We start from the raw sequence: 16,335 nt of genomic DNA on the forward strand, positions 1-16,335 counted from the left end.
CATAGTTAAGCTTACTGACGTTTATTGCCAACTCTTCCACAGGCATCTCTACCTATTCCCAGGCCACAATAAACTGGATTTTTCATCAGCACAAAATCTACTTCTCGAAACTAAGTCAGTTCTGATTTCATAACAGTATGAGGTATGAGTGCTCTCTCTCCTTCACCCCAACTCTCCAACACACAACCTCATGCATTACTCAGAATTGAGTCTGGTGGCTTTCCTTTAACTGCTTTGTTTTTAATGAAGTTGAAAGATATGACTAGAGATTAAGTTAGTTGTAGAGAGGAAAAACTGATGTCTTTTATGACTGAGACTCAATTTACATTTTCTAAGTCTTGGAGGTGTATATATTTACCCAAGTTAGTCAGAAGATCATCAGACAATCTACATTTTTAAAATATTTATTTATTTATTCATTCCCTTTTGTTGCCCTTGTTGTTTTATTGTTGTTGTTATTGATGTCGTCGTTGGATAAGATAGAAATGGAGAGAGGAGGGGAAGACAGAGAGGGAGAGAGAAAGATACACACCTGCAGACTTGCTTCATCACCTGTGAAGGGACTCCCCTGCAGGTGGGGATCTGGGAGGCTCAAACCGGGATCCTTATGCTGGTCCTTGCACTTTTCACCACCTGCACTTAACCCACTGCACTACCGCCTGACTCCCGACAATATACATTTTGAGCACTTGGTTATCACTATTGGGGGAACTAGATGAATACAGAAGTACTGCCACTTTGGCCTAAGCTTCCCAGTGTATTTGTTTTAAAGTTGATTCATTCATTGTCTATATCTGGTAGAAAGAGTAAATAAATGCCAAAATTATCCTAATAGCTACTATAGTGTTTGATTAAATGTAAAAGACCACTAGGATTTATCTTGAAAAATTCAAGCTCTAATAACCAATGAACAATGTCATCTATTGCCCTTGCTGAACCCCTTATTCCACAATACATCTTTATTGAGTTCCATCAATAGTGCACTTACTTCTGAGACAGAACTGTTGGCTCTCACTTCACGTCTGGTGCTACTTATTCCTGGATAGACTCTGATTTATACTTCTTTCCTGTTTCCCATTCTACTTTGACATCCCAAAAGGAAAAAGAGTAAAGTTTTAAGGAGATAGGGATGTTTTGCAGTCCTTTATTCTAAATATATAAAAAGAAGCATTCAGATTTTATCTCCATTCTTGGGTTTCAGTAAAGAATTAGCATAGTCCTACCTAGTCATGCCAGTGTGTTTTTAGTTCACCATGACTGGTTTGGCTAAAAACTAAAATATTGTCTTTCAGATTTTGTGAGAATTATAGTGGTTATTGGGAGCTGGGGGTACAGGACTTTGGTGAAGGATGCAGTGACTTAAACCATATATGGATATGAAATTATGTCTCTGAAATCATATAACTTTGCAAAAGTTAAATCACTAATAAAAATTCAAAAATGAAACCAAAAATGGACACAACGTTTGGAGAAATTCAGAGCCACAGGTGGGTACAGGCGCTTGTGGTGAGGGGCGCAAGGCAAACTTTCCCGACTAAAACAGCTTGGACTAGTAATTGGCAGCAAGTGCCATTTTGGTAGATACATAGTGGAACACAGGCTCAGCCTGAGAAAGGAGAAAAAATCCTGGTCAGAAACTAAAACATTGCAGCCTGCCAGACTGTAGTAAAGGGCTACCAAAGGCCAGAGTACAATCTGAAATAAAGCAACAAGAATTATTCCCATTGGGAGTTTAATGGTAGCGCAGTGGGTTAAGCGCACGTGGCAAAGCACAACGACCAGTGCAAGGATCCGAGTTCCAGCCCCCGGCTCCCTACCTACAGGGGAGTCACTTCACAAGCGGTGAAGTGGGTCTGCAGGTGTCTTTCTTTCCCCTTCTCTGTCTTCCCCTTCTCCATTTCTCTCTGTCCTATCCAGTAACAACAACAATAATAACTACAACAATAAAACAACAGGGGCAACAAAAGGGAATAAATAAATAAAATGAGGGGAAAAATCAATTCCATCTAAACCCACCCAGGATTATACAGAAGACTCTCCCCTCCCCCCCACCCCACCATGACATATAAACATAGCCACAGTGCCATCATCTGGCTGAACAGAAAACTACATTTCCCAAAAATGGGGGGTGGGGAGTGGGAGTAGGAATCGACTGTTCAAACTCAGAAAGATTTGGAAAAAATGTCTGAGTTTGAATTCAGAAAGATTACTATGAAGGCAATTCAAGACTCTAACCATAACATACAGGCAGAAATTCAGGATCTCAGAGATCATTTCACCAAAAACTACAAGATGCACAAAGAAAATTATGAACAGAGCTACAAGACATGAAGAACACTTTGGATGGAGTTAAATCTTACATAAGTGGCCTAGTAAATAGAATAAATCAACTTGAGGAGAGAATATCAGGGCTAAAACCACCACACTCTCTGAATGCCAAACTGTTGAGGGAAAGTTCATGAAAAATGAAGCAATTGTCTGTAAATAGCAGACCTCATGAGAAAAACAAATGTGTGAGAGTTATCAGGATAAAAGGAGAGGGGGAAGAGGGCATATTTAAGGAAATAAGGGGGCCAGGCAGTTGCATCCCTGGTTAAGTACACACATTACAGTGTGCAAGGGCCCGGGTTCAATCCCCTGGTTCCCACAAGCCGGGGGGAAGCTTCACAAGTGGTGAAGCAGTGCTGCGAGTGTCTCTCTGTCTTTATCCCTCTCTATCTCCCCCTCCCTTCTCAGTTTCTCTCTGTCTCTTTCTATCCAATAATAAATAAATAAACATAAGTTTATAAAAAAGAACTAATTAAAAAGAAATCAGAGCAGAAACACTTTCACAACTGGGCAGCATTCAAAACATAAGACATACAGGAAGCTGAACAAACACCCACATTCCTGAATCCAAAATGGCTCACACCACAAAGTATCACTATAAAACTATCTAAACATAAGGACAAGGAAGAAACATTGCAGGCTGTAAGGAAAGAAAGGAAGAAGCTGACATATAGAGAACCATCAAACTTTCATTAGATTTCTAATTACAAACCCTAGAGGCAAGAATGGAGTGGAATGACACATTCACAGTATTAAAAAATGAAAATTGAGGGCACAGATGGTGAGTGGTACACCTTACCATGCTCAAGGACCCAGATTTGAGCCCCACTCCCTACCTGCTAGGGGGGATGCTTCATTAGCAGTGAAGCAGGTCTACAGGTGTCTCCCTCCCTCTCTACTTCCCCCATCTCTTTCAATTTCTTTCTGTCCTATCCAATAAAATAGAAAGGGGGGGAGATAAAAATTGTCTGTCATGGATACTCTGTCCTGCCAAATTATCTTTCAAGTATGAAGGAGAAATTAAAATCTTCCCAAACATGGCGTGAGGATCCCGGTTCGAGCCCCCTGCTCCCCACCTGCAGGGGAGTCACTTCACAGGCAGTGAAGCAGGTCTGCAGGTGTCTATCTTTCCCTTCCCTTCTCTGTCTTCCCCTCCTCTCTCCATTTCTGTTCTGTCCAACAATGATGACATCAGTAACAACAACAATAATAACTACAACAACAATAAAAACAAGGGCAACAGGAAGGAAATAAATATTTTTAAAAAATCTTCCTAAACATACAGAAATTGAAGGAATTTACTATCAACAGTCCTGCCTTGCAAAAATTATTGAAAGGAGTTCTGCATGAAAAGAAGCAAAGGGACTCCAATTCTAAAGGAAGTGATCAGCAGTAGAATAGAACCAGTAACAACAGTAAAAGAAGTCAAATGCATAGGAAAAGCAGGGAAAAATGGACAGCGCCGTATTATCAGTGTTGGTGAACCAAGGCCAACTATCAAAGACCAGGAACTCTAAAATCCCAATCTCTGCCTCACCTTGGATGAAACCTGAAGAAAAATTGGGTGGGATGAGTCAGGAAAAGAGAGATGAATACTGGATGACCTCACATGTAGCTGGAACTCAGGAGACAGGGTCAGAAAGAGAGAGCAGAGGGTGAATCTTGGATTGGGTGTGGTATATGGCACCAAAGCAAGGGACTTGCAAGAGGGGGACTGAGGAAGGGCTGGGGATGAGAATATTTTGCAGACACCATCATGGAGCACTGGGAAGTTATGCCTATATGTAGACAATTATGCTATAAACCATTTGCTCCCTAATAAAATGGAAAGAAACAAAGGAAGAATAATAGTGAGCCAGGCATATATTTTTCACATTTCCCCCTATATTTTCCTTGGGGCAGATATTCTAATAAAGAAAGAGCATTTTCTTTACTTGAACATCTTGGGGAAAACACTTTATTGGAATGAACCCTAGTGCCTTTGGAGCTCTGGGAATTGAAATGGGATTTTCTGTTTAGGTAGAGTGGTGAAAAGGGAATGCCAAACTACTGTAATTTCTGCTTAATTCCACCCCAGGGTACATGCCAAAATCTTTGTAATTGTTGTCATTTGCTTTCCTTAGGTCATTAGTGCTTGGGAATGAGGAAAGTGAAGGGAAATGCCTGATTCTTGATTGCTTGTTGATTAAGAAGCAATATGAACTCAATAAGACCGAATGGTTTTCAGATCAACCTGGTTCTTTTGAGGAATATGGTTGTTCATAATCACAGTTAATGATTATAGTATCAGGGTTACTGTGGTGTTTTCTAGAGCAAAATAAGAGAAGTTGAATCCTATTTCTCGTGGGTTCAAATCCCGTGTATTCCTATTCTTGCAACACAGGGCAATATGGAAGCAGCTAGGCATAGTCAGCACTCCTGTCTGTCCCCATCCTGGGTCTCAAAGGCATATTTGCTTGGCCATGCTGAGGACTTTAGCCCATAGAGCCCCTGGGACCAGTCATTCCCAGACACAGACACAAACATCTTAAAAAGCAGACTGGGTGAATTCCAGACTACTAGACTAAATTTTTATAGAATAATCTGAGTCCACTAGTCTCTTCCCATGCCTGACCCTCTGCTGGCTTCAATATGTTATGTGGAAAGCCTGTTAATGGTATTTACCATGTCATTGACCGCTACTGCCTTCTAGCAGTAGTAACTTCTAGGAGTCTAATTATCTTTATAATTCTCTAAAGGAACTGGTACCCTTGTGCTTCCCCCTTCCCCATTTCCTGCATGTGTGGGATGCCTGCAAGGAGTGGGGAAGGGACCACAGCCAATGTCAGCATTGCATATGTGGTTTCCCATCCATCTCTGTTCTGATGTATTGAATTAGTTGCCAGTGCACTGTCTTCTTGATTGGCCTCTGTTCTCTTTTTTATTGTACTGGATCTTGTTCTGTCTGCTTCCATCAAGTTTTGGTTGGTCAGCCAACTAGCAAGAAGTCAGTGTCCATCCTCCCCCAGCCCTCACCCCTTCTTTGTTATTGAAAGAGTAGAAATAAACTCTCTCCTAGCCCTTCAACTGAAGTGGTAGGTGGGGGGTGCTCTGACCACTGTGCTCTCTGCAGGGGGAACCGTGAGGGGCTGAGCCGCACCTCAAGCAGCCGCCAAAGCAGCACAGACAGCGAACTCAAGTCCCTGGAGCCACGACCTTGGAGCAGCACGGACTCTGATGGCTCTGTCCGTAGCATGCGGCCTCCGGTCACAAAAGCCAGCAGCTTCAGTGGCATCTCTATCCTCACCCGGGGTGATAGTATCGGGAACAGTAAAGGTGGCAGTGCAGGAAGACTCTCCAGGCCAGGTACTAAACTTCTCTTCTTCCATGTCATGCAGATCATTTCCTGCTTAGCTTCTGCAAAAGATCTGTTACTTGCTTTTAACAAAACATGTTCTGGGGCTAGGTGGAGGCACACCCAATTGAGTGCACATGTTACCATGCACAGGGACCCAGGTTGGAGCCCCTGGTCCCCACCTGTTGGGGGGCTTCACAAGTGGTAAAGCAGTACTGCAGGTGTGTCACTCTCTCCCTATCTTCTGCTCTTCCCTTGCCCCTCTTAATTTCTCTGTTCTAATAAAAAATAAATAAACTAATTAAAAGAAACAACAACATGATCTAAATATGGTGTCCTGGAAACCTAACACAGCCAGATAAGGAGAAATTTGCTTTCTTGAGTCCATTGTCTTTTTTGAGACCCTTTTATGATTTTGATTTTCTTTTTTTAATTATTATTATTATTTTAAATACTTTATTTATTCATGAGAATGATAGGAGGATAGAGAAAGAACCAGACATTACTCTGGTACATGTGCTGCCAGGGATTGAACTCAGGACCTCATGCTTGAGAGTCCAGTGCTTTATCCACTGTGCCACCTCCCAGAACACTGATTTTGATTTTCTTTCTTTCTTTTTTCCCTTGCTGGGGCTTTATTGCTCCAGGCTGACTTTTTCAATATGGAGAGGCACTAGGGCCCAGGAGGTGAGGCAATGGGTAAAGCCTTCAACTCTAAAGCATGAGGTTCCAAGATCAACCCTCAGTATCCCATTTGCCAGGGTGGTGCTTTGATCCTTTCTAGTAACAAACAAATCTGGAAAGAAAGAGGGGGCCAGGCGGTAGCACAGCACGTTAAGCGCACATGACACGAAGCACAAGGACTGGCGTAAGGATCCCATTTTGGGCCACTGGCTACCCACCTATGGGGGGGGGGTCATTTCACAAGTGGTGAAGCAGGTCTGCAGGTGTCTGTCTTTCTCTCCTTCTCTGTCTTCCCCTCCTCTCTCGATTTCTCTCTGTCCTATTGAACAACGACAGTAATAACAATACTAATAACAACAATGATGGACAACAAAGGCAACAAAATGGAAAAAAAAATTAGCCTCCAGGAGCAGTGGATTCGTAGTGCAGGCACCAAGACCCAGCAATAACCCTGGAGGCAAGAAAAAGAGAGAGAGAGAGAGAAGAAAAGTAGAGAGGAGAAGACACTAAAGCATCCTACAACTCAGTGAAGGCTAAGCTCAAATCTGGGTCACACTCATGGCAAAGCAGATGTACTATCCAAGTGAGCTATTTTGCCAGCCTCCATCTAAAATTTCATTTCCAAGCTGTGTCTAAATTTAAAAAAAAATTGAGATATTTAAAAAATCTACTAAAAGATTTTTTAGAGGACATCTCTATCAGCTATAGTTTCAGTTTATATACAAAGATAGATAACTACTCTCATTCTGTGCTCTCTGAAATTAAAAAGGTTTATATAGCAGGGAGTTTATTTAGTTGTTTATAATTCATCATCAGTAGCAACCAATACACCAGAAATTTAATAAATACTGTTGTGGCTTGGGAGCTTAGTCACTGGGAAGAATCACATGTTACACCTGGCATCCCTGTAAATACCCGTGGTTCTTATGGTCGTCTTTGTAAACTACTCCACCTATTCCTGCTGTACTCTCAGCAGAAAGACACTTTGCGCTCTATGCCCAGTGGACCTCCTTGTACCATCTTCCTGCCTCTGAAGAATTTCTTGAATTTCATCTCACAGGTTCTGAGGGCCTTGTCTTCAGTGGGCATGAGTAGTGGTAAAGGTTTTTTGCCTCTGACTTTTAGGACGCTGTTGGTCTCTCTGTTACCTCCTTGCTAGTACCACTACCACCTTCGTTACCTAGACGTTTATTTTATTTCATTTAGTTGATACTAACCCTCACACTAGTTTCCATACCCCATCTTTAGCCCTATTTGGAACCAAGTGACCAACCTTAAGTTTAGATCTAATCATGTCAGTCGTTTCTTAAAAAAAACTTTCATGTTTCAGCATTCCCTCCATAATAAAGTCCAAATTACCAAATATAACTTGACTTCCTGACTTCAGTTTTTCTTTTTTTTTTTCCCTTGAGCAGTTTTTTAAATTTTTTTATTAGTGATTTAATAATGATCAACAAGATTGTGGAATAAGAAGGGATACAATTCCACACAATTCCTACCACCAGAGTTCTGTATCTCATCCCCTCCATTGGAAGCCTCCCTGTTTTTTACTCTAGGAGTATGGACCAAAGATCTTTATGAGATGCAGAAGGTGGGAGGTCTGGCTTCTGTAATTCTTTCTCTGCTAGGCAGGTTGATCTATACCCCCAGCCTGTTTCTGTCTTTCCCTAGTGGGGTAGGGCTCTGGGAATGTGGGGTTCCAGGACACATTGATGAGGTCGTCTGCCCAGGGAAGTCAGGTTGTTGTCATAGTAGTATTTGCAGCTTGGTGGCTGAAAAGCATTAAGATATAAAGCAGAGGGGGGTTGGGCGGTAGCACAGCTGGTTAAGTGCATGTGGCGCCAAGCACAAGGACCAGTTCAAGGATCCCAGTTTGAACCCTGGCTCCCCACCTACAGTGGAGTTGCTTCACAGGCGGTGAAGCAGGTCTGCAGGTGTCTGTCTTTCTCTCCCCCTCTGTCTTCCCCTCCTCTCTTCATTTTTCTTTGTCCTTTCCAACAACAGCGACATCAACAACTACTACAACAATAAAACAAGGGCAACAAAAGGGAAAATAAATAATTAAAAAATTTAAAAAGATATAAAGCAGAACAAAGTGTTTAATAATCAGGAAACTGAAGGTAAAAATACAGCATATGAGATTTGGGGTCTTCATGTTGGAAGAAGCTAAGAAGTCTATTTTAGGTATTCCAAGGGGCCCATGACTTTGCTAATTTTTGCCTGAGCTTGACAACTAACATGCAGGTGGGCTGAAGGTATTGTCTGAGAAGATGGTTTCAGAGTTGGGAATAGGACTAGAAAGCTGGATCTGGGTAGAGAGTAGCTCCCAAATATGGGAAAAGTATATAAATACCAGTAACTGTAAACCTCACCCATCTAACCTAGGGCCAATGTCTATTCATATTCAGAACAGGAGCCTGTGTGACCTCTGCATCCTTGTCTGTCTGAGCTCACATTCCATGGTCATAACTAGGAACATTCTAGGCTGCACTCATTTCAGGACCCGTCTTTCAGGACCAGAAGAGTATGTTGGCCCAGCGTCCCTTTGGAGAGGGTCAGTTTCTAACATTGTTCTACGTTGAGGACCAGGTCCTGTAGAGGCCCACAAAAGGGTTTATATGTTGTTCCTGATGACCAGTGATGGTGGCTGACTCCAGTCTTTCATTTATCCTCCTCCAGCCCTCCAACCATTTCCTGAATATGGCATTAATTTTGTCCTCTCCTAGTCTGACAAACATGTTTTCCTTCAAGCCTGTCCTTTCTGCCACTTCCTAACTCCTTTAAGTGTCCCCAAGAACCATTGCTTCCTTATCTTGGCTTTTTTTTTTTGGTCCCAGGGCTTCACACTTGCACAATTCCATGACTCCCAGTCTACTGTTTTTCTTTTTTTCTTTTTTTTTTTTTCCCCTCCAGGGTTATTGCTGGGCTCAGTGCCTGCACCATGAATCCACCGCTCCTGGAGGCCATTTTTCCCCCTTTTTGTTGCCCTTGTTGTTGTAGCCTCGTTGTGGTTATTATTATTGCCATTGTTGATGCTGTTCATTGTTGGATAGGACAGAGAGAAATGGAGAGAGGAGGGGAAGACAGAGAGGGAGAGAGAAAGATAGACACCTGCAGACCTGCTTCAACACCTGTGAAGCGACTCCCCTGCAGGTGGGGAGCTGGGGGCTCGAACTGGGATCCTTAGGCCAGTCCCTGCACTTTGCGCCACATGCGCTTAACCCACTGTGCCACCGCCCGACCCCCTACTGTTTTTCTTTTTAAGTTCAGATAGAAAAAGAAAAGAAGGTAGTCCAGGAGGTGGTGCAGTGATGAAGCTTTGGACTCTCCAAGTATGAGGTCCCAAGTTCGATCCCCAGCAGCACATGTGCCAGAGTGATGTCTGGTTCTTTTTTTCTCCTATCTTTCTCATACATAAAATCTTTTAAAAAGAAAGAAAGAGAGAAAAAGAAAAGAAAAGAGATACACAGAGAGGAGAAATAACCATAGCATCACTCCATATTCATGAAGCTTCTCCTGGTGCCATGATTGATGCTATCATGTGGTGCTGGGGACTCGAGCCTGAGTCCTCACTCATAGTAAAGTATGTACTCTACCCACTAATCCATCTCCCAGCTCCTCTATTCACACCATTCATGTGTCCCTTATCTTTATCCTTATTCTTAGCCTTATCCTTATCAAATTGTAATCATTATGTGGAGTGCCCCTCAGAATATCCTGTGCTGCAAGTACTGTATTCTTTGCCTTTGTGTTCACAGTTCATTACATAATGCCTGGCACATGGTATCCAGCTATTTAGTAAAATTGATTTGTGCGAATTTGTGTATGACTTACAGAACAGGAAAAATATTTGGTTGGCAGTGGTGTGCATGTGTATAAACACATGTACTTGGAGAGGCAAGGTTGCCCTCTCAGCAACTTTATGAAAGACTGCAAGTTGAGAAGAAATCAAAGCAAAGACAGGTTTCGTGAGAGATCAGAAACCTGGGCCACAAAAGGTAGCATAATGGTTATGCAGAGATACTCTTATGCCTGAGGCTCCAAAATCCCAGATTTAATCCCCTGCACCACCATAAGCCAGAAAGGAGCAGTACTCTGGTAAATATGATAGTAAATAAATAAATAAATGCATGGGCTGGGTGGTAGTGCACCTGGTTGAGTGCATGTTACAATGTAAAGGACATGGATTCCAGTCCCCCATCCCCACCTGCAGGGGGAGAACTTTGGTGAAACAGTGTTGCAGGTGTCTCTGTCTCTTTCCCTCTCTATCACCCCTTCCTCTTGATTTCTGGCTATCTATATCCAATAAGTAAATAAAAGTAATTTAAAAAAATAATATATTAGGCAGATAGAAACAGGTTGGTAGTATAGATCAGCCTGCCAGTATCCACTGTCTAGTGAAGAAGCAATTACAGAAGCCAGACCTTCCACCTTCTGTACTCAATAAAGAATTTTGGTCTATACTCCCAGAGGGGCAAATGTTAGAGGGCTCTGAACTTCAAGTCCATTAAGGACTCTGAGAGAGAAGAGGAGGGAAAATGCTCAAAGGTAGTAGGTGTAACTTAAAAAGGAAGAGAAGGCAGGATCATAGAAAAAACACACACGCACACACACACACACACACACACACACACACACACATATATATATATATAGTTATAGAAATAATCATCAACCTGTATCTGTGATCTTGGGAGAACTAATGCATATTCTAATGGAGGGAAAGGGGACACAGAATTCTGGTAGTGGTAATGTTGTGGAATTATACCCCTGTTACCTTATAATTTTTTGAATCAATATTAAATCACTAATATAACTAAATAAAATTAGGAACTTGTACCTTCGTGGGACATACATCTCAGCTGTCTAATCATGATGGACAGACTCTAGGCACTTTAAGGAGTGCCTCAGCAACTCAATTTGCTTTGTTTCAATACCAAACATTGATAGTCAAGGTGGTTATTGTTCATGGGCAGCAGAAACCTGCAGAGATACCTCTAAGCCCATGCTTGGATCTTCCCACGGCAGAGGGGGGAATGGGCAGGAGAGGACTGAGGAGAAACAGCAAGGAAAGAGAGGAGCCCTATAAATGGGCACACTCCAGAGTTAGTATATTTGTGACCTGTGCTTACAGCTTTTGGTGGGTTTCTTCTTTGCTTTAGGTATGGTGCTAGGTGCCCCCGAAGTGTGTAACCAGGTCACCTCATCCCAGTCTGTCCGGGGCCTTCTCCCTTGTACAGCTCAGCAGCAGCAGCAGCAGCAGCAGCAGCAACTTCCTGCTCTCCCACCCACACCTCAGCAACAGCCACCCTTGAATAATCACATGATCTCACAGGTGAGTCACCATTCAGTGTGGGAGCCCCCTCCACTCTGATTCAAGCGAGCTCTGGAAGTACCATCAGGTTTCTCCTGCTGTGGGTGGCAGAAAAATTCTGTTTGGGGAGACATACCACTCCCCTCCCCTCCCATTTCTCATTCGTTAATTGTAGAAGAGTAAGGATAAAGATTTGACCAAAGTGCTCTTAGTAAAGTCAGCCTGGGAATTTTTGTTTGCTTTTTCTCCTTCTGAGACTTGTCAATGAGATCTTTTATCCCATTCCACATTTCTACTGTACCCCATTTCCCTATGCATCCTGTGTTACTAGCAAGCTGATATTGCTCATTTTATCCTCGCATGAAGTTTGAAAAGATCACAGCAAGCCAGCATGGCCTGACTAAATGTATTTTGTGACTTCTGACCCATAAGCACCTAATTATATATTGGGGTTTAAGGACAAAAGAAGTAACACTCTCTCAAGACTCCTGTTACATATATACCATAAGGTAATAAGTAAATAAATAAATAAAATCAAGACCAGTGTTGTTGCTTCCCCTACCATATAAGAGTTCTCTCTAATTTTTTACTGGACTGGCAATTGTAGATTTTGAGTGAAGTTTTGCTTCTGTGGATGTCATGCAAATTATCAGAAGAATTTGAACCTATTCTAAACTGGAACTTCGTATTCTGGGTTTAAAAATAGCCTGAAGTGATGGAGTCTTTGCCAGGACTGGAAGGACTGGAGCAGGTGGAAGTAGGCTCTGACCACTGAATCTTGCCAGGATCCACTCTAGTACACTGTCACTTGCTTCTGTGCATTAAAGTCAAGTGCTTATAAACTTTTAAAAGGTCTCTTTAATACTTTGAGCTTTGTTGGGGAGACAGTATAATGGTTATGCTGTCCCAGATTCAGTTTCCAGTACCACCTTAAGCCAGAGCTGAGCAGTGCTCTGGTGTCTCTAAATAAATAAATATTTAATTAAAAATTACTTTGAGGGGGCTGAGTGGTAGCAAAGTGCAAGGACCCCTAAGGATGCCAGTTTGAGCCTCTGGCTCCCTACCAACAGGGGGGTTGCTTCATAGGCAGTGAAGCAGGTCTGCAGGCATCTGTCTCTCTCTCCCCTTCTCTGTCATCCCCTCCTCTCTTGATTTCTCTCTGTCCTATCCAACAACAATAACAACAATACTAACAACAACAACGATAAACAACAAGGGCAACAAAAGGGAAAAAACAGCCTACAGGAGCAGTGGATTCGTGGTGCAAGCACCGATCCCCACCAATAAACCTGGAGGCAAAAAAAAAAAAAAAACCTTTGAGCAGAGATCTATGATCTTCACATATTTTCTACCATGAAAAGAATTCTTGGACAAGAATGCACGAGTAGCACATCAGACTTTTATACTTGAGGATCAAACGTCTGAGGTTCAATCTCTGGCACCACTGTAAACTAGAGTTGAGCAGTTTTCCATTCTCTCTATGCCTCTCATTAAAATAAATATCTTTTGTGATCCAGGAGGTGGCACAGTGGATAAAATAAATATCTTATTTATTCATTTATTATTTATTTTCCCTTTTGTTGCCCTTGTTTTTTATTGTTTTTGTAGTTATTATTATTGTTGTTGTTGATGTCATTGTTGCATAGGAGAGTGAGAAATGGAGAGGAGGGGAAGACAGAAAAGGGGAGAGAAAGATAGGCACCTGCAGACCTGCTTCACCGCCTGTGAAGTGACTCCCCTGCAGGTGGGGAGCAGGGGGCTCAAACCAGGATCCTGACGCTGGTCCTTGCACTTTGAGCCACATGTACTTAACCCGCTGCACTACCGCCCAACCCCCACAAAATATATATCTTTAAAAACAAAAAATGAAAGAACTCGATGAGTAGAGTCTGTACTCTATCCTGAAGTATTCTCTACTACTTAGGAAACCCCAGTGTCTGTACTCTTTCCTGTAGTATAAGTTCTTGTTCATCTCCCTGGTGCCCTCATTTCCCTGCTCAGTTAGTCCAACTTAGCTTGAGATACACTCTTCCAAATGGAGATACAAGACCTAAACACTAATGCCCCAGGGATTGGAAACTAAAATAGAAAGACCCAAGAATGGCCCACTACTATCTCATTCAAGTAATGTGAAGTGAAACTAAAATAAAAGACAGTGAAGATGTGGAAACCCTGGTCTGTGTCTTGTTTTTTATTAGAACACTGCTCAGCTTTGACTTATTGTGGACCTGGGGATTGAACCTGGGGGCTCAGAGCCTCAGGAATGAAAGTCGTTTGCATAGCCATTATGCTCTCTTCCCAACCTGTGTTTTATTTTTTATTATAGTTCTTATTAGTCATTGGATAATAGTTTACGGGGTATAAGATTAAAGGGGCACAGTTCCTCACTGAACCCTCCATCAAGTTCTAAACCCTCCCTCTCCTGCAACAACCACTATAGTATTCACAAAATCTGAGACAGTTGACTTCCCTTTCTCTCACTCTCTCACACATTCTCTCTTTCTCCCTTCTTTCTTTTCTCCCTTTCTTTCTTTTGTTCATCTCTTTCAATTATTTGCACTTTGCCAGGCTAGCATGGGGTGCCTCTTCCAAGGCGCCTACTCTCTGGGTTGGAGAGAACTCGACTGGAGCCAATGCGAGGGATGACTCAGGAACCAAATGTGGCGGCAAGGCAATGCAATTCTCTTTATTGATCAGAGAACCAAGGCTTTTAAAGGGCAGACCCGGAAGTGGCAAGTCAGAAATGGAAATGGCTAGGAAAGGGGCAGAGAAAGGCAAAAGGAGCTGGAAAGGTAGGAACTTCTTTAGCTACTGTTGTGAGGGTTTTAACTGGTAGGATTAATAATACCCTGCAGGCAGGGAGGGTCTTGAGGGTAGAAAGAAGATAGATCAAAAGAATGGAATGGGTGGGGATCTTTCAGGCAAAACAATGATTATGTAGATAGGCCATAGTATCAGGAATGCAGGGTGGAGCAGGGGGAGCTGGCTTAATGTTTTAAGGAATGCCAGGCTCCTGGAGGCAGAAAAATGCAGGATGCTTTGTGAGACTCCTCACAATTTCCCGACAGCATCTCATTTATATCTTAATATAAACTACATGTAAATCATCCTAGTGCCTCATATCAGTTCGTTAATTTGTTTCTCTGTAATCTTGACTTTGTTCCACCATTTACCTCATTAAGTTTCATTGATATCAGCTTATCACTCCCTACTGATACATTGCATATTTTGTGTGTTTTTCCTTGTTTGTGTTTTAATTCAGACCTATATATGGGTAGGCTTTATTTTTCTTTCTGACTAATTCCTGCTTGGTGTACATATCGTACATTCTTTGTGTACATATCTTGCTTTTCTAAGGTCCCAGTGTTTGTTTTATTTTCTAAAATGTGTGTATCTAACATCGTCTTACTCTCATTTCCCCCTCTTAGTTTTCATTTATTCCTTCCCTCCATGCATATCTAGAAACAGACAACAGGAGTGGAAGGGGCATAGGAGTATAAAGAGAGTAACCATTTGGGACTGAAAACAATGGAGACAGAATTTTCAGGTATTCACCCCTAAATCCCAAATGTTTATTCACAGATGGATGGCAGTTCTTTGGGACAACAAGGGTCAGTGCTTGTTATTTTCTCTTTTCAGGTGTTTGTTTTTTTGGTTTTTTGTTTTTGTTTTTTGGTGTGGGGGGAGCTACTAGTTAGGTCAGCTTATTTTTACTGAGAAAAGGATCAGAGCACTGCTCCACCACTTTTTAGTGCCAGGGCTCAAACTCGGCATCTCACACATTTCAGACATGCACTTTACCACTGAGCCACCTCTATGACCCTATCTTATTTTTTTTCATTGAATATATTTGACATTGTTAGGCATATTTTTAAAGTGTACTGCTGTAATTTTAATACTTTCATGATAGGATTACTGATACTATATTGTTCACTCTACGTAATTATGATTACCATTTTTATTATACTGCCCATTAGATATTGTTGGCTTATTTATTTATTTATTGGGAGTTTGTACCCATAAACACCATCACTTTTATTCCTCCCACCATCATATTGCTGTTTTTCACAGATTTAATAACTTGTTTAGATTCCACATGTAATAGCTATCATGCAACACTTGTCTCAGAAGTTTATTCACAATGTTAATTGTGACCATAAACTCCAAATTAAAACATTTTATCCTGGTTACATTTTGGTGTCCCTGAAACATTTAGGATCACTGCTAATAGTTTATTGCCACACCACTGTATATGTAACCCCCCCTCCTTCTTTTTTCTCTTTTTCTTCCTCTTCGTACTGCCTGTCTTTTCTCTTTTTCTGACTGTCTCTCAACATTGAAGGCTCTTTGTGCTCAAGTTGCTGAACCCTAGAATACTTATTATTTACTTCTCAGATGGTAGATAACTATGCAGAGATGAAGGAAGTGAACTCACACACACACACACACACACACACACACACACACACACACACACACACACACCTGCTTTGCTTACAGTAGTTTCAAAGAAAAACTGAGAAAAGGTAGTTACTTTTAAGTTCTGTGGTAATGAAACAGTTCACTTGGATAGTGTGCTGCTTTGTTATGTACGTGATCCAGGATAGAGCCCAGTCACTACCACACTGAAGTGCTGTGGCCTCTTTAACTCTTTCTCTGCCTCTGTCTCTTATCT

General features: G+C 41.9%; 1 protein-coding gene across 46 annotated transcripts in view; it reads left to right on the plus strand.

Annotated features, from left to right (window-relative positions):
• The window catches only part of R3HDM2 (R3H domain containing 2), a 165,870-nt gene that overhangs the window by 123,976 nt on the left and 25,559 nt on the right, over window positions 1-16,335 (plus strand). For all 46 annotated transcript variants that reach the window (XM_060195095.1, XM_060195064.1, XM_060195066.1 and 43 more), the window contains 2 exons: window positions 5,441-5,673; window positions 11,509-11,681. In XM_060195095.1, coding sequence (XP_060051078.1) covers window positions 5,441-5,673; window positions 11,509-11,681 — 406 coding nt within the window. The remainder of the gene's footprint in view (window positions 1-5,440; window positions 5,674-11,508; window positions 11,682-16,335) is intronic.

This window comes from Erinaceus europaeus, chromosome 7, assembly GCF_950295315.1.
Source record: "Erinaceus europaeus chromosome 7, mEriEur2.1, whole genome shotgun sequence".
In the NCBI taxonomy this organism is placed as follows: Eukaryota; Metazoa; Chordata; class Mammalia; order Eulipotyphla; family Erinaceidae; genus Erinaceus; species Erinaceus europaeus.